Source organism: Haliotis rufescens, unplaced genomic scaffold, assembly GCF_023055435.1.
Source record: "Haliotis rufescens isolate VD_foot unplaced genomic scaffold, xgHalRufe1.0.p SCAF_4, whole genome shotgun sequence".
Lineage (NCBI taxonomy): Eukaryota > Metazoa > Mollusca > Gastropoda > Lepetellida > Haliotidae > Haliotis > Haliotis rufescens.
In genome coordinates this window covers 52,290,433-52,309,558 of record NW_025964112.1, presented here as the reverse complement: position 1 = coordinate 52,309,558, position 19,126 = coordinate 52,290,433, and the positions used below count along the sequence as shown (strand labels likewise).

General features: G+C 42.8%; 1 protein-coding gene across 1 annotated transcript; it reads left to right on the top strand.

Annotated features, from left to right (window-relative positions):
* Positions 1–1,797: 1,797 nt before the first annotated feature.
* Positions 1,798–17,839, top strand: LOC124150714. Its single transcript, XM_046522732.2, has 15 exons — positions 1,798–3,096; positions 4,313–4,512; positions 5,673–5,754; positions 5,883–5,973; positions 7,294–7,640; positions 8,291–8,458; positions 8,997–9,093; positions 10,088–10,192; positions 10,849–11,017; positions 12,040–12,122; positions 12,550–12,651; positions 13,253–13,376; positions 14,513–14,705; positions 15,558–15,700; positions 16,850–17,839. Exons 1-15 carry the CDS (start codon positions 2,013–2,015, stop codon positions 16,976–16,978), a joined length of 3,117 nt encoding a protein of 1,038 aa, XP_046378688.2. The 5' UTR covers positions 1,798–2,012; the 3' UTR covers positions 16,979–17,839.
* Positions 17,840–19,126: the final 1,287 nt, after the last annotated feature.

The window sequence follows — 19,126 nt, the reverse complement described above, 5'->3', positions numbered from 1 at the left end:
GTCGATTGGAAGGTGATTAGAAAGATGTGGCAAATAGATATTGAGGTATTCATAGATTGCTGTCAGCGTTCACTGTAGTCTAGACACGGGTCGAGTCAACCATACTTCGGAATGTGCATTTCTTCGTTTGGACCCGTGAAGATCCGGGGTAGAATCGATCTTCAGCAACCCATGCTTGTCGTAAGAGGCGACTAACGGGATCGGGTGGTCAGGCTCGCTGACTTGGTTAATGCATGTCATCGTATCCGAATTGCTTGGGGGTGGGGGGGTGGGGGGATGGGCGGTCGGGTAGCCTAGTGGTTAAAGCGTTCGCTCGTCACGCCGAAGACCCGGGTTCGATTCCCGACATGGGTACAATGCGTGAAGCCCATTTCTGGTGTCCCCCGCCGTGATATTGCTGGAATATTGCTAAAAGCGGCGTAAAACCATACTCAGTCAGTCAGTCAGCCAATTGCTTGGATCGATGCTCATGATGGCAGTCACTTGAGTGTCTGGACCAGACTCGATTATTTACACACCGCCGTCATTTAGCTTGAATATTGCTAAGGGCAGCATTATACAACAAACAACAACACTACGATGGGTCGTAGCGAGGATAATCGGGCACACGGACAGGCTTCCAGTCACACTCTCAGACTTTCCCAATGTTTGCTAAAACGCTGAGTTCAACATTCAAGGATGTAAATGATCTGAAACAAGCTGTTGTGCGTATTTGTGCTGGAAAACGGCGTGGAAGGGATGCACCTGATTTTGATTTAGGGGGCATAAAGTGAATTCACTCTTCTCGTTCTCTCAGTGACCTTGCCCTCACGTCTAATACCTGCATCACCTCGGACGTTCCTCCCACATCAAGCTGTGATATAACAAAAAATAATTTCAAGCGGATTTACCCTAAACTTACTCACTAAATGACTAATAGTACTGTTTCAATTTTGTTATAACATCATTTAGAAGAGAAGGGTGTGCATGTAACAGCAAACATACACAAGATGGTCCGTTATTCGGATATATATCAGTAGTGGCCATTGTTCACGTCAATAGCCTTTAATCATGATTTGACCTAAGACCACCAACCCTCGCATCTGCAGGTCAGCACCGTATCAATACAACTACACAGTGAGAGTTGTCATCCTCATAAATATTTTGACCTGCAGTAGAATCGGCGAGGTGCCAAAGGACCAACTGTGTGCGCCTATTAATCGGCTCCATGAGACGCTCCCGTGGAATCTGTCCACACGGGTGTACGTAAACTACGAATTACTATTTTCTAAAACACTGAGTGACATTGTGTTACCTTGCCATGACGCCACTATACTCATTAAAATTAACACGTGCAAAAGTAACGTTTATCTTTGGTAATCCCCTCAACACGGTGTCACAGAACTTTCCAGACGCAGTTAAGGCTATTGTCAGCCTCATTTCATGGCACAAAACCTTCCAGATTTACAGTAACTACGGTAATTTATCATGAAGTATAATCTGTCCAATCCGAACTTTCTTCACACCGGATTCCGGACTGAATGTTGGGGGTTGTATTGACACAAGATGTATTTTCAGCTACACCCGAAAACCCCGATTTTCTTTTAATCAAAACTGTGAAGTAAATATTTATTTTTAAAAACAAAAACAAAGCAACCTGTTTTAAAAAACATCAAAAAACAATCTTTAATGGCAGACAAAATCTTTTCAACTGTTTGATGCATAAAAATTTGTTTCATGCATCTTCTGGGACAAATAATTTTTTTCGAGAAAATCACTTAAGATTTCACGCATTGCCCAACGTGACCACTTTTATGTGTCAGTAATAATTCTATTGGATGTATTCATATGTAATGCGAGACACCTACATGTAGTATCAGAGGTCACTGATAACCTGGGTCGAATACTTCATTCTGTGATTGTTCATAGATAATAGACGTCAGGTACACAATTATCAGAGTTGAGACTACCAGTCATGGACTAGCACTATATCGTTCTCAGTTTCTATAACTCCACCTTGTTATACCAGGAATATGGATCGTGTTTTTGTTGTTGTAATAGTGCTTATTTCATGTCAACTACATTCCCTGAGATGCGACGATGGAATCATTATAAACAGCGATGAAGCATACGATGGATCTTCTGTAACAGGAGGCCCGTCTTCTCAAACAGTCAGTTCTCGTCAGGATTCGTCGACATACAGCGAGATAGTCTCACATAAAGAAACAACGCATTATCCGTCTTCGGAGAAAGGAACCGATGTGACGACATCAAACACTGTTGGAATTAAAAGACCAAGCAGCCAGGTGCCCCTTAAGAAGAACACAACAACGGCTTCAGTTTTAAACAAACAAACAGTTACCGTACCCATCAGTGAAAGTCATGGTCCACATGTGGCTGTACCTTCTGCGGCAACAATTAGCATCAACCCACTTGCGGCGATGCTCGGACAGCTGCTGCAGAGTCCCCAAGCTAACACTATCCTTGGACTAATATTTGGCCAAAATCATACCGATGAACTGGCTCAATTGTTGAGCCACCTCACATCTTCAAGTCAAGGTGGACTGAGTCAAGAAGGACTGTCTGAGCTTCTCAACAACCCCGAAGCACAGGCAGTTATGAAGCAAGTATTTCAGCATGGATCTGTTGGAAACATGCTGAAAACGTTATTACCAAACATGCTCCCTGTTCTGAACGATATCACGCCGGCTCAACTGTTTCAAGCTGTTGGAAACATGGTCACTGGTTCGGGAACAGGCGGACATTCGAGCAACGGGGCAATTTTTCAGGCGATTATGTCTGCCTTACCATCAATAGCAGGATCTTCGGTGAGTGCAGTTCTGAAAAATTTCGGCGTTGACGTTAACGCCACTGACGTTATGAAACAGATTGCAGAACTTGTGTCTTTGTTCCGTGAGCAAGGCAACATCACTGCGCTGCAAGAGCTTGCCGTCAATGCAACTGGACCTGCTGGCATGATGCTCGATGTTTTACCATTGGCCAACAGCCTGGGGCAGATGATGAATCCAGAAACGGTGTCAGATGAGAATATATGTCTTGCTGATTTCAGTGCCTACATCCAGGGACTTCTTACGAAACAGATGTGGGCCATTAAAAGTAAGTGGGTGAGTGTGTATGGTTTAACGCCACTTTGAACAGTATTTCAGTAAAGTCACGGCGTGTCAGCTTGATGTGGGAGGCTGACCCGAAGCAATGCAGGTCTAAAAGTCGTAAGCACGGGTATGGCGCTGAAATAATCAGGGAGCAGTGGAACGCAAGATTCACAGGTCTCAGGTAACGCCAAGTGGGCGTAACTCTCCACAGCGATGCCTTTGGCTACTTGGCCACTCACGCTCCTTTAAGAATATGATATAAGCTAAATGAGGGGACGTCAAGATAGGTTTTATGAATTAGTGAGTGAGTAAGTTGGGTTTAAAGCCGCTTTTAATAGTATTCCAGTTACATCGCGGCGTGTCAGCTTAATGTGGGAGGAAAGCCCGAAGTGATGCAGGTCTCAGACGTTTACCACTTTGGTGAAACCCACGAGCATGGGTATGGTGCTGACAAACCTAGAAACATTATCAGGGCGAACCGGGATTCGAACCCACAATCATAGGTTTCTGGCGTGCCCAAGCGACGCAACTCTGCACAGCGAATCGCGGCGCCTCGGACGACTGGGCCACCCTTGCCCCCTTTTATGAATTAAATTCTACATTCATTATTGACATGGACAAAAAACAGTTGTTATTACTTCAAAGGGGTTAAAAAGGAGTTCGTTACATGAAATTGTATTGTTGTGATGTAAATTTTATATTCTCCATATGAAAGACATGCGCAGTTGTGGAAATGTTTTACAACGCTTTTAACATTATTTTTATTTTCATATTTTGTCAAAATGTTTCATCGCAACGAAATGCCATGCCCCAGGGTGATACAATTGACAGACCTACTGGGGACAGGCATAGGATCATCACTCAACCGAATATGGGATTCGATCCCACGACCAACGGGTGTTGTATCTGTGCAGTGTCTATATCGCTTTTTTTCCATGTTTGTTTTTTAACGCCGCATTCACCAATTCCAGATACATTGTAAATAAATAATGGAGTCTGGACCAGACTACATTGTGACTAACATCATAAGCATCGATCTCCGCAACTGGGGCACGATAACATTCATCAATCAAGTCAGCGAACCTGACCACCCAATCTCGTCAGTCGCCAAGCGGGGGTTGCTGAAGACCAATTCAAACCCGAGTCTCTATTACGGGCGTTTAATCCACTAGGCATCTAGACTGTAAAAACATTCACTGTGGCCTTCTATCTTGTTTCAGTGCTTGATGCATCTGGAAAGCCAGGTAGGAGTATCTTGAAAGGCGCTTTACAGTTTCTCGGGAACTACGATGAGTGCCGGGAGATCACCGGGACCCCCAACACCACAGTACCCCGTGTGGTCAATGGAGAGTACTGGGAGATGGCGTTCGCCTTTCCGGAAGAACTGGGCATGGTCATGGACGGCCGTGCATCCCTGTCAGTGAGTATGCGACTGTAACTTTCAGCATGGAGGAAGCTGTCGTGTCAGGCAGTTCTTAGAGGTGAGGTGAGGTGAGGTGAGGCAGGCAAGTCTTAGAGGTGAGGTGAGGTAAGGTGAGGTGAGGTGAGGTGAGGTGAGGTGAGGTGAGGTTTAACGTCGCGTCCAAGATTTATTGCACTCAAATAGCGACGTGCATGCACGTGTGTGTGTATGTGTGTGTGTGTGTGGATGCTTGTACTCGTCCGGACTGATGCCGATTTATAGTGCTAGATCACAGAGATACCATGCCGCAGTTTAAGATGAATACCCCACTCAGAAACAGTATACTGACTCCGAGCCGACCAGTCCTTGTTTTAGCCCCTTAATGCCGAGCCCCAGACAACAAGTAGCATCTTTTAACGTCTTTTGGTATGACGCGGCCGGGGATCTAACCCCGGACCTTCCGCTCTCCGGGCGGACGCTCTACCACTTGACCACAGAGGCGGTCGGCAGGTCTTAGGCCGGTGATAGCCCACAAAGATACAATACCGCATATTGCCTCCAGTTCTTCCCCGTAATGCTGAACGCCAGGCATGGTAACAGCAAGCACATTATTTTGACGTCTTTTGGTATGATGCGGCTCGGGATCGAACAACCGACCTTCCGGTCTTCGGGCAGACGCTCTATCCACAGTAGCAGCAGTAGTATAAGCAGCGGGAGTGATAACAGTAGTGCCACGGGTGCTAGTTTTAGCGACTATAATAGTAGTTATGGTTCTACCATGAGTATACAATGAAGCAGGAATTGTAATACTGAGTTAGTAAGTTTATTATCTTATTGCACTTTCATATTGCACTTTCATACTGCTGATTCATAGTATCAGCATCAGTAGTAGCCTATTCGTTAGTAGTCCTTGTAGTGGTATCAGCAGTAGTAGTAGCAGCCCTAGTCGTAGTAATAGTAGTAGTGGAAGGAGCAACAGCAGTAGTAGTACACAACAACCAGCTGGTAATTAAGTATGAGCAATAATGAAGCGCTCTACTCAGCAAAACGAAAGCGCTTACTTTCATCGGATACATCAAATGAAATCTATTATGTATACTATTTTGTCATTTGATGAAATATCAACATTTATAAGAGACAATAATCATTTCGTTGTGGCCTTACTTTTTGATCCACAGGCTAGGATGCCGGGTATCAAATGGGGCTTCTGTCTTCCTAGGTCCTGCAATGTCAGCACGGTTACACATGCAATATCCCTGGGTAAGTAGTGACTATTTTAGGGTTTCAATTATGACATTTAACACATTTTGACTGCATACTTCCTCATAACTAAGGTGTTGGTAATTATCGATCAGCCTGCATAAAGTATTTTGTTTTTGCGTATTCAGTTCCTTTAAAATGGCTTGGCTCTGAGCTGGTATCCGCTTCCCCAAGAACCGTTGATGATTGGAAAGAGGATGCAAGCGCCATCACAGCAATGTGAGTCAGCTTATTGATATGTATTGACGATGGGAAAGCTTATACACATTTAATACGAGGGTGACTGAAAAGTTCTGATCATATTATTGTTTGGGTTGTTTACTCATTATTTTTCGACATGGCCCCCACTACACACACATCTGCCGACGGAGCTGGAGCGCCTGGATTCCATTTGTCCTCCACAGCAGAAATGACCTCATCACCATTTGCAAAATGCTTGCCAGGCAGTAAATGGTCTCACCTTTAGGGACGCAATCCACCAGTAGAATTTGGAATCTCAGAAAACCAAAGCCATCACCTTGCCAGTTGACGCAACTGATATGCAGTCTTGGTGGAGAAGTCAAATGTTTCCACTTTCTTTGATGTTTTAAAGTCTATAGGCTGATAGTGGTGAACCCAAGTCTCATCCACAGTTTCAAATCCGTCAACACAACAAGCTGGACAACGAAACCTGGAGAGTTTCTGATTGGAGCCAGAAACCTTTGGACCCAACGTGCTAAAACATTTGTCATGGCCATATCATTCCACAGAATGTTCTCAACTCTTTGAGAGATACCTACTGTATTGACAATGTAACGCGTGGTGAGTCGTCGACCACCCATTATCAAATCATGTATTTTATCAACATTTCCAAGGGTGGTGGTAGTTGGAGGCCTTCCTGATCTTTGATCATCTTTGAGGCTCTCCTTTCTCCTCCACTACCCGCCTCCTCACAGTGGCAACGGAAAGAGTATCATCCCTAAAGTTGACAGCACATATGAATGGATACCTTTTTTCTTTTTTAAAAATCTTTTTTGGACATCATTTATTCATGTTTATTGTCAACGATTTTACATGGCCCTGTACATTGCCACGAATTACCTTTTAGCCCTTTCAGTTGGGAGATACTTGACAGTGCCATCGCCAATTCTATACATGTTCATCAACAAAGAACACCTACGCGTTGATGCCTGCATGAATATGCTGCATGGATGTATATTTGGTTCAAATGCAGACTGTAAGCATGGAAAGTACTGTACTTAAATCATGCGAACTATTAGGGGTCTACAATACACCCTTCGAGGTTACACTTAAACCTATTCATCCACTTCTGATACTCTATCTGGCATTACACACACTCTGATAATCTTATCATTACAACCAGTTATCAATAGATATGTAAAATGCAGGTTATGCCATGGCATTTGATGCACTAAACAAGCAATTTATTATGCGTTTATGTGACCATTAACCGAAAGGAAAGTATGCCACGCCCATGGCGGTCTTGTGCTTCCTGAAATGTAATTTCTTATTAAAAATAATACAACGTTAATCTTGCAGCATTATTTTAGTGCTGATTGCTTCGTTGTCGGTGATCGGAACGTGCTACGACGTGGTGTCTGGGTGGCTTGCCCTGCGGAGGGCAAAGAAATACGAGGAAGAGGATTTTTTGGACGGATTCAAAGCCTCGAGAGCTTTCGTCTCCGAGGACGGCAATCGTATCTGGCGCCTCAGTAGCGGCATCTCAATGACAGCAATGAACGGCAGGAGGGTGTACCCCCTGGATGAAGACGGGGGCCCTAACCACATGACCACAAGCATGAGTGGCGGGGACGGGGGGCACTTGCAGGAAGATGACATGGAGGAAGAGGAGCAACCACATATATCCAACACCGCTAACTATGACAGTAAGAATATCACATGTTTAAGTGAGTCTGTGAATTTGGTTTAACACCGCTTTTAAAGTACTATCACGGTTTGTCATTTGGATGTAGGAGACAAGCCCGAAGAAATACAGGTATAAGACGCTTCCACTTTGAAATCCATGAACACTGGTATGGTGCTGACAAACCCTGAACCATAATTAGGGTGACCCGGGATTCTTGCCCCCCTAAGGGACGCATCTCTGCAGCGACTGCAGTGACTGACTGGACCACACGCCCTTAACATGATAACGGCAGAATATGTGGGTCAACCTTTCGTTTTTCGTTTCTCAGTAGTGTTTGCGAATACAAGTAGCATGGTTGCTGCTGTTTGTTGTTTAACACTCCACTCTCCATATTTAGCTGTATGACAAGGGACCTGTTCTAGAAAGGGCTTCGACGACCGTTAGTCTATGTTAAAGTATGGGAGATACGATTGCTTCAGCGCCAAGATCGCTTTGTGTAACAGGGCAAGACTTGACAATATATTGAGTGCGGCCTTAAACCAACCAACAAGCAAACACACTTTATTTAATAAGTAACGTCCCTATTGCAAGACCATGGCATTATAAATATAATTTTTTTAAATATACACAACCAATACTCATGTGTCCCCTCCTCTGTTATTCGCATAGGCTTTGGTCGTAAGATGTTGTTGGCCTTCTCCATCCCAAGGAACGCGGAGAAGATACTCAGCACCGCATCAGGGGAGGGCAATCTTGGCTGCATTCACGGCATCCGGGTCCTCAGTATGGCCTGGGTCATCTTCGGACACAGTGCATCATGGTCACCCTTGAAAACAGGTAATGGTACAGAATTAGGTGCAAATCAGTGAGCGAGTTTTGTTTTGCTCTGCATTTGTTAATAGTCCAGCCTACTCATACAAAAGCCTACTAGACTAAAGCCACAAAAATATTTTTTAAGTCTCCATCTTAAAATTGCTATTTTGATAATTCACGCATTATCTTGAAAATTTGATTTTTATATCTGATAATGTCATCTCAAAGCAGAAAGTGAAGCCTTGGGAATTTTGAACTTTCAGCTTAGGAGCCTGGGATATTATGGAAAAAATAGATTATCTCAGAAAATGCTTGAATAAATAATAATTATGCTTCAGACTGAAAGATGAAATAGACTGCCACAAAAAGAAAACATTGTTGCAAGATTTCCTTTGTTAAAAAATATATATTTAGGCTCTAAAGTATATATAATACAATAAAATAGATCTAGTCTCCATACAACATCCTAGCCAACACTCACTCTTTTCTTCTGAACAACCATCCAACCCAATGTTTAAGCCAGAAAGCTACCTGAAATATAAAATAAATGTTGTCTATACAGTTGAGAACATTGTCGACTACATGGACAGGGCAAAGGACTTCACCATGCAGGCTTTGATAAACGCAACGCTCTCAGTGGATACCTTCTTTCTCCTGAGGTAAAGAACTGAATTTTGCAAACATAACTTGCAAAACTTGTACCATTGATGCTGATTATGGCATTGAGCTTTTTAACATTTTGAAACTGATATCGGTAATAAAATGACTCAACAAGCTTGTTTGAATCTAAAAAGGCGCTTGTGTTATATGCAAAAACAGAAGCACTCCATCCCCCATGCCCCAATCTTACCCATCAGAACCATGTATCAGGAACCATGTTGACTTTACCACATCAGCTATCAGTTGACCTCACACATGCCCACATCTTCCCGAGGCAAGGGAGATAACTGCCTTTGAAAGTCCAGTTTCCACACTTGCCGAACGTCATTTGGCTACAACTTACAAAGAATAATAATATCCTGTACGCCGCAATTCGCTCAAACCTATGATCGTGGGTTCGAATCCCGGTTCACCGTGATCATGTTCCTGTTTGTCAGCATCATACCCGTGCCCACGTGTGTCACCACGTGTGTCATCCCTTCTTGCTTTCATCCCATACTGATTCGCCGTCATGAAGCTGAAAGAAGCTCACCGACCCCTGTAACATATCACGCCAATGAACTGTGGAAATAGCGATATCTTACTATTTGTAAGCAAATTTTGTGTGTGTGCGTGTGTTGGTGGGTGGTGGTGGTGGGGGTGGGGTGGGGGGGGGGGGGGGGGGGGGGGGGGGGGTGGGGGGGGGGGGGGGGGGGGTGTGCTACCAAAAGGGCAGGACATGCTTATCCTTTTCGCAGATACACAATGTATATTATTATTATTATATTATAAGTAAATGGAGCGTGACAGTGTATCCATGGTGGTTTACCACCGATAACTGAATAGATTCATTTGCTTTCATTCTTGCCCTTTTCGCGAACACCTGGTGTCATCACTGATTTTTAGTGATCCATTCATATAATATGCCATTTACGCCCGATGGAATCTGCTTCGGCGGATAATCGAGACTGGTTATTCTCTGGCATTGACGTTTTACGTTTACACTTTACACAGCGGCTGTTTAGTGTGTTATCTGTTCCTGAAGGAGTCGAAGAAGTCACTGACAGGGAGGCCAACCGTAAAGCAAATGATATTATACTACGTTCACCGATACTGCAGGTAAACACAGTCTATACAACACAACAAGAACCGTCTTATGTACTCTTGGAACTAATACATGCATAAGGGATAGAGAAAAATGAGGCACTTTGAAAACACAATACCGATAATATACAAACTGAATAATTTTTAATGATTATGACTTTACTATTTTATTTATTTATCGGTGTCAAATTGGTATCCTGATACAAGAGGCCTCTCTTCAATTTTCATGGAATATTTAATAGTGCAATATACAGATTAACATGACAGTGCGTACATTCATGAAACTGTTTCATCAAAAGATCCATTTACATTAACATAAGACCTGTGAAGATTCCGCGGTAGAATAGACTGTCAGTAACCCATGCTTGCCGTAAAAGGTGACTATGCTTGTCGTAACAGAGAACTAACGGGATCGGGTGGTCAGGCTCGCTGACTTGGTTGATGCATGTCATTGTATCCCAATTGCGTGGATCGATGCTCATGATGTCAATCACTGGATTGTCTGGTCCAGACTCGATTATTTACAGACCGCCGTCACATAGCTGGAATATTGCTGAGTGCGGCGTTAAACAACCAACCAACCAACCAACATTAACATAAATATCATCCTACTTTTGTATGCAGCAACATCTTACGTGTGACTCAATCTTTGCTCTTTGTGATTTCTTTAGACTGACCCCTGTTTACATGATATTTATCATGGCGTATACCGGGCTAATGCGCCATATAGTGGAAGGACCAATATCATTCGATGCCGAACTAAAGGACGCAGACAACTGCCGCACACACTGGTGGACTAATCTACTGTACATAAATAACATCTACAAGAATGATGAAATGGTAACGTATGCATACATTGGATTATCTACCCGTGAAGATCCGGGGTAGAATAGGTCTTCAGCAACCTATGCTTGCCGTAAAAGGCGACTATGCTTGTCGTAAGAGGCGACTAACAGAATCGGGCCGTCAGGCTCGCTGACTTGGTTAATGCATGTCATCGATCCCAATTGCGTGGATCGATGCTCATGATATTAATCACTGGATTGTCTGGTCCAGACTCGATTATTTACAGACCGTCATATAGCTGGAATATTGCTGAGTGCGGCGTTAAACAAGCAACCAACCAACCAACCAACATTGATTATCGGATTGTTTGTTTCGAACTTAACTCTATGCCAATGTTGAAATAAAGGAGGTTGTTGAAATACAATGAATGCAAGACATAGGATTATTACTTAATGATAGACCCGTGAAGATCCGGGTTAGAATAGGTCTTCAGCAACCCATGCCTGCTGTAACGGGCGACTATGCTTATCATAAGAGGTATCTGGTATTTTTTATATTGGATCTGTGATATTTACTTTACTGTTCATGATTTTCATGAATGCTGGGGCGATTAACGGGGTCGAGTGGTCAGGCTCGCTGATTTGGTTGATGCATGTCAACGTATCCCAATTGCGTGGATCGATGCTGATGATGTCAATCACTGGATTGTCTGGTCCAGACTTGATTATTTACAGACCGTCGTCATATAGCTGGAATAATGCTGAGCGCGGCAGTATATGACGAACAAACACACAAAACATACTGATATATTTCCCTCAAAATTAATTGCAATATCGTGTGGCCCTTTTTGAAATGTGCTTTTAAAATGGTTATATTTTAATTTTAATTGAGCAGTTAAATTTTACTTACTTTACATGTTTGAAATGCATTTAAGAAATATAGAAATCAAAACTGAATGTTCCCGCAGTTAGCAAATATACGTGTTTTGTTTTCCAGAGGTAATTTTTTACTTGAAACGTCAGATACCTTGATCAGCTCAAAAGTTATGATGTTTCCAAAAAACAAACATTTTGCAGTGTCTCGGATGGTCCTGGTTTTTGGCCAATGATATGCAGTTCTACGTTGTGGCCCCTTTGGCACTCCTTCCAATCGCTTTTGGGTAAGAACTTTCAAATTAGTAAAGAGTTGATGAAGGGGAATAAAATGTTCAAGATATTTCCATAGTACAACAGATGATTGTATGTACGTCGTGACGGCGTGTTGTACCGTACATGATTGAAATTCAAAATACATTTAATATTAAATGTGCACATTTCCCCGTACTATTTTACTAAGCATTCCATGTCGATGTGGACGTTCTTTTGATCAGTAGTTTATATTTAACACGTCAATTACAAGTGAATTTTAAATGTATAAGGCCCATCTTTATGTAGGAACACGGAAAAGAATTTTGAAAGATAAGGGACATTTTTTTATAGACTTGTATTATTATTGTATCGACAGGATAACATTGATTAATTTTGTACCATGTTTTCATATGTAAACAAATACAATTGTGTTTTATTCCCATACTATATTGTTCCCAGACTTGATGCCCTGGGAATTATTGTCATGTCTGCGTTCCTGGTGATCCATATATCGACATACGGATATTATGAATATCATCTCAAAGGAGCAACAATGCTGCTGTAAGTGAAACTGTTGATATCATAATTTGTTTTGTCCATCGCTGTTTTGGACCCGTGAAGATCCGGGGTAGAATAGATCTTCAGCAACCCATGCTTGCCGTAAAACGCGACTATGCTTGTTGTAAAAGGCGACTAACGGGATCGGGTGGTCAGGCTCGCTGACTTGGTTAATGCATGTCATCGATACAAATTTCGTGGATCGATGCTCATGATATTAATCACTGAATTGTCTGGTCCATACTCGATTATATACAGACCGCCGTTATAAAGCTGGAGTATTGCTGAGTGCGGCGTTAAACAACAAACCAACCAACCATGGTAGTTCGAAAAGATGACAAGGTCACTCGAGAATATCAGTTTGACTGAACTTACTGACCTATCGACTCTCTTTGGGGAAACGATCCGTATGAATATGGAAAGGGTTTTATCGCTTTTATTTATTATTTTTTGTGTGTGCTAGAGTGGTTCGATGTTGAAACTATCCATCAATGGTTTGCTTGTACCAATGACCAAACCCGTCGTGAAGTCTGTTACTATTGTTTGCTTAATATCCAGAGCATTAACGTTTTACTCCATTGTTGTATACATTCGCTTTAAACAGGAATCAGCCGGACTACTTCAAGTATATATACTTCGTGCCCTGGTGTAGAGTTGGAGTGTATGGAATTGGTCTGTTCCTTGGCTACCTTCTCCATAAAACCAAGTGCAAAGCCAAGATACCAAGGGTGAGAGAGATTATCATCAACATCATTTTCATGACCATACTAAATCATTAAGACCGCCTCCGTGGTCAAGTGGATAGAGCACATGAACGGAGAAAGGAAGGTCGATGGATCCGATCCACGGCCTCGTCATTTTAAAAGAAGTTAAAAGATGGCATTACGGAGCTAAGCTAAAACAAGAACTGGTCCGATCGGAGTCAGTATACTGTGCCTGAGTGGGTAGTTCATTAAAACTGCGCACTCTCTATCTCTCACACTTATTCTACCCCAGAATCTTCACGGGTCGAAATATTCTTGGGAATGGCATGTTCCTCATCAGAGGAATCATCTAAAGCACGTTTGTTTTTTTTTGTTTGATTGAGCCATGGTGAAGTTGTATATATATCACCATCCCAGCTCCCCACCCACCATGGGACCCGTGAAGATTTCCGGGTAGAATAGATCTTCAGCAACCCATGCTTGCCGTAAAAGGCGACTATGCTTCTCGTAAAAGGCGACTAACGGGATCGGGTGGTCAGGCCCGCTGACTTTGTTGATGCATGTCATCGATCCCAATTGCGTGGATCGATGCTCATGATATTAATCACTGGATTGTCTGGTCCAGACTCGATTATTTACAGACCGCCATCATATAGCTGGAATATTGCTGAGTGTGGCGTTAAACAACAAACAAACCATCCAACCCACCCACCATGGGGTATCACAAGGATACTCACAAGCCAGTGGATTTCCAACTGGCAGCACCAAGGATACTGTGATGGTATACTGAAGTACATTAACGAAAATTCAATTAATCAACCAGATTGGCCCATGAGCCACCGCCTTCTGGGCATACGACTCTAGGCAATTTATATTTTCCACAATCAAAATACGATGACATGCATCAACCAAGTCAGCGAGCCTGACCACCCGATCCTGTAAGTCGCCTTTTACGACAAGCATAGTCGCTTTTTATGGCAAGCATGGGTTGCTGAAGACCTATTCTAACATCGGAATCTTGCCAATGTATTCAATGTTCTGAATTCAAAAATGGGAATGGTATCTTTAAATGATGGTAGAAACATACTCAAATATATTCTTCTTGAAGGCGACTCATGCCATGTCACTAATATGGGATGTTTCTTCCATTTCGGCAACAGTTCGCCCTTGTCCTTGGATGGCAGATCGCCCTGGTTATTGGCCTGATGTGCACATATTACCCCTACAGTGACTGGAAGGATGGCATTCTTGACTGGGATCTTAACACGTTAATCACGTTTACAACCCTTTCCAGACCGGGATGGGCGGTGTTCGTGTCATGGATTATATTTGTGTGTTGCACAGGCAATGGCGGTGAGTATCCATAATACCAGTACTATTGTTTGTCCTGTGCATGGTGCTTCGCTATATTTGAAAAGGGTATCTTTGTTTAGTTGCCACGTTTCGCCTTGATATCGACGAAACGTCCGAACTAGTTAAATGTTGCGTTTAAATCTCATCTGATCTAAGACACAATGACGATACCCTAGTTTCACCTTTGAAATGAGCAAATATATAACGTCAAAGCTAGAGGATAACAGTCTCGATTATCTAACAAATAAATTCCATTGGTCATAAAGGCAAAATGGTGCTGAAAATTATATAAATGGGTCACAGGAAATCAGGGATGGCACCAGGTGTTCGCGAATAGGGTAAGCATGTCATGCTCTGCGGGTACGTTTCCCCTTTATCAGCGGCTCGCGAAGATCCGGGGTAGAATAGGTCTTCAGCAACCCATGCTTGCCGTAAAAGGCGTCCATGCTTGTAAGAGGCAACTAACGGGATCGGGTGGTCAGGCTCGCTGACTTGGTCGATGCATGTCATCGATCCTAATGGCGTGGATCGATGCTCATGATGTCAATCACTGGATTGTCTGGTCCAGACTCGATCATTTACAGACCGCCGTCATATAGCTGGAATATTGCTGAGTGCTGCGTTAAACAACAAACCAACCAACCAACCCTTTTTTCAGCTCGAACCCAAAGGCTATTTTCTACTTGAACTTGGGTAGTGTGCAAAGACAACAGATATGCTTTGAATCTGATATGTACATAGTGTTTATTGTAAGAAACTTTTAATATATATTCCATACGTTTGCCGTGACAACATTTAAGTGAGCACTTTTGAGAAACTGTGTGTCAATAACTTGTCATTATGTGTCCCCAGGTGTGGTCAATAGGATATTGTCCTGGGGGGCATGGATGCCCATGGGAAAACTTACCTACTGTGCCTATCTCATCCACCCTGCACTTTTATCATACACGGAGTTCTCAACGAGGACACTGGTATATAACAACGTGATACAGATCGTGAGTAGCAGTCTTGTAACCTAGGGAAAGTTTTCTTACCTGAATGGTAATTCTTGGATTTCTTTAAAAAAGTAACACAATTTGTTGCCGGAAATGCTGGAAAACTAATTTTGTCTCCATTTGTCGCTGGATATACCGGATTCTCTGAAACAAATGTGCTGTGAAGAAATTAAGAATTGTTCGGCTCTCCCTTTCAGAGAGAAACAAGTATGTCTCGAAGCAGAGGCCGAAAAACTGTTTAGTGTCTGACATGATTCACTAATGTTTCATGGTTTGTCCATTACCGTACTGACCCGTGAAGATTCCGGGGTAGAATAGGTCTTCAGCAACCCATGCTTGCCGTAAAAGGTGACTATGCTTGTCGTAAAAGGCGACTAACGGGATCGGGTGGTCAGGCTCGCTGACTTGGTTGATTCATGTCATCGATACCAATTGCGTGGATCGATGCTCATGATATCAATCACTGGATTGTCTGGCCCAGACTCGATTATTTACAGACCGCCGTCATATAGTTGGAATATTGCTGAGTGTGGCGTTAAACAACAAACCAACCAACCATTGTCGTACTACCGAGAAATAATGAAAATGAGTGCGCATTGTTGGTGATGTTACCAAATAAACATTTACCCTTCAAACGATTTCAAACATGTAAGATATACTCTATGTTTTGAGGTCCTGCTGATAATGTTCCGAGTTATATATGACATACATGATTCAGGAACTATAAAGCTATTCTCTGTAGCTTAGCGTTTGTTTGTTGTTTAACGCCGCACTTAGCAATATTCCAGCTATATGACGGCGGTCTGAAAATAATCGAGTTTTGACCAGACGATCCAGTGATTGACATCATGAACATCAATCCACGCAATTGGGATACGATGACATGCATCAAACAAGTCAGCGAGCCTGACCACCCGATCCTGTTAGTCGCCTCTTACGTCAAGCATAGTCGCCTCTTACGACAAGCATAGTCGCCTCTTACGACAAGCATGGGTTGCTGAAGACCTATTCCAACCCGGAACTTCACGGGTTGGAATAGCTTAAAATGAGATACCAACATGACATGTGTTGTCATTTAAAGCAGTTTGTTTACCGAAACGTAGAACACAATTATATATGACGTTAATATGTATTTGTGCTTCCTAACAGAGTTACCATTTTATTGGGACATTCGCTGTGGCATACGCCCTGGCTTTCATCCTGTGTGTGTTTGTGGAGTCGCCTTGTCTGGGACTGGAGAAAGCTGTGTTGGCCAAGATGAAGCTGAAAAAAAGATAAGGGGCTGTGATTCTGTGAATTGTTTGTGAACTTAATGCGTTCATGGCTCCAGGAGAGGACATTGTGTTTTCAGCGTTGGAAGGCTATTCGCTTTCAGTTCAATTGCCTTTTTTGATATGCAACACTGACTGATTTAGTTCAATACTTCTTCATAGTGAATATTTATACCTGATGTGAACTATATGGGTTTTACCTTGATAGCAAAGCCAAAGGATGAATATTATTTTACACCGCGTTCAGCAGTACCACATCAAAATCGCAAAATAGGCTTCACGCATATGTTGGCCACGCATTCTGAGCTTTGGCCTCTCCAGCGAACGCTTTAACCACTGGGCTACCCCACCGCCCTTGTACCACAGGAATTCCTTCTGGGGAGAAATCATTAACGAAATTGCTCTTAACCCTTCAGCTTTTGTTTAAGTTCATTAAATGGCTTGACTGTTGATTCATACAGAATTCTACTTCTCACTGTCAGAAGTTTCTTAGTCAGATAGTTTTACGTTTTTTATTCATGTTTCATTGTACAAAGGAGGGGCGGTCGGGTAGCCTAGTGGTTAAAGCGTTAACACGTCACGCCGAAGACCCGGGTTCGATTCCCGACATGGATACAATGTGTGAAGCCCATTTCTTGTGTCCCCCGCCGTGATATTGCTGGAATAGTTCTAAAAGCTGCGTAAAACCATACTCACTCACTCACTCATTGTACAAAGGATGTGAATATGACCATAGGCGTTCATTCTGAGCATAAACATGTACATATTACAACACGTTTATTTGCATGATTAGGTATATCAGTTGTGTAGCGTTGGAGATAACACAAACATTTGTAGATGCTACCTGAATAAACAGATATCCCTTTTACTTGGTTGATTTAATCTCACAAATGAAAGTGTTCCTTTCTTCACGATAATAACAGTAATTAAAAATAAATGTTTAAATAAAACAATTTCCTTAAGAAATATCCACCTGCTTGATGGCGGTGTTAATATCTACACGTCGCATTCATTGTACTAAAGTTGTATATCCATAGAACTATCTCCCCTGTTCATCGCACCGACTTCTAAATACAATAGTTCGAGATAAGAGGAGTCTCACTTTGAGATGGATTGTTTGTTTAACGCCACACATAACAAACGTCTACAAATTATCAGCGAATTATTCTTGGGCGACTAAATGACGCAACTCCACATAGCGAATTGCGGCGCCTTAGATGACTGGGTCTATTTATTTTTTTAAATTGTAAATTCAGCCTTTTCATAGTCGCCTGGCTCGGCAAGCATGGGTTGCTATGAGTGAGTGCAGCGTGAGGTCACTTTTAACAAAAGGCAAGCTTTTCACTGTGGCTGACAACAAGAATGAGCATTCTGAGTGGTACCCTCCCAATCCCCAACCAAGAAACTCACTCACTCATGCACGCACGTACATAAATCTGGAAGTCATGGCATCACATGAGCAGACACCTGCTGGTGGTTAACACTGAGTTGTCCGTTTCGATGAGGTTTTTGAATGGCGATTGCCACATTGGGTATATGTGAGCTTGTTTGTTGCTTAATCCCGCACTCAGCAATATTCAAGCTATATGACGGCGGTATGTAAATGATCGAGTCTGGACCAGAAAACCCAGTGATTGACATCATGAGCATCAATCCACGCAATTGGGAAACGATGATATGCATCAACCAAGTCAGCGAGCATAACCACCCGATCCCGTAAGTCGCCTCTTACGACGAGCACAGTCGCCTTTTACGGCAAGCATGGGTCGCTGAAGACCTATTCTAACCAGGGTCTTCACGACTCCCTTTGGTCTATTTGTGAAAGTGGCAGAGAAAAAGAAACTGAACTTGTTTCTGCCCAGAACGGACATGCTGTCGCAAATTATATCAGGGTTGGACATGTGAGATATCTCCCGTATCGCGGGCCTGATGCCCTTTGGACGTGATGTAGCGGTCTCGGATTGATGAAACGGGCTTACAGTCGTCCTCCTGGAACTGTAAAGTACGTTTATAACGAACACGCCTATAACGAACTGACGGATATAAAGAATTTATTTTTTTGTTACACATGGGAGGGAAGTCACGATGGAACTACATCGATGACAAGTTCAAACATCAAGAATTATTAACGATATTATCGATAGACGCACTTAAT

Bases quoted from the DNA above. Each gene is read 5' to 3' on its own strand.
- LOC124150714 (XM_046522732.2), top strand. From the start codon at position 2,013: ATGGATCGTGTTTTTGTTGTTGTAATAGTGCTTATTTCATGTCAACTA. The intron at 5,755-5,882 runs GTAAGTAGTGAC...TTGCGTATTCAG, and splicing joins TACACATGCAATATCCCTGG to TTCCTTTAAAATGGCTTGGC. The intron at 11,018-12,039 runs GTAACGTATGCA...AACATTTTGCAG, and splicing joins TCTACAAGAATGATGAAATG to TGTCTCGGATGGTCCTGGTT.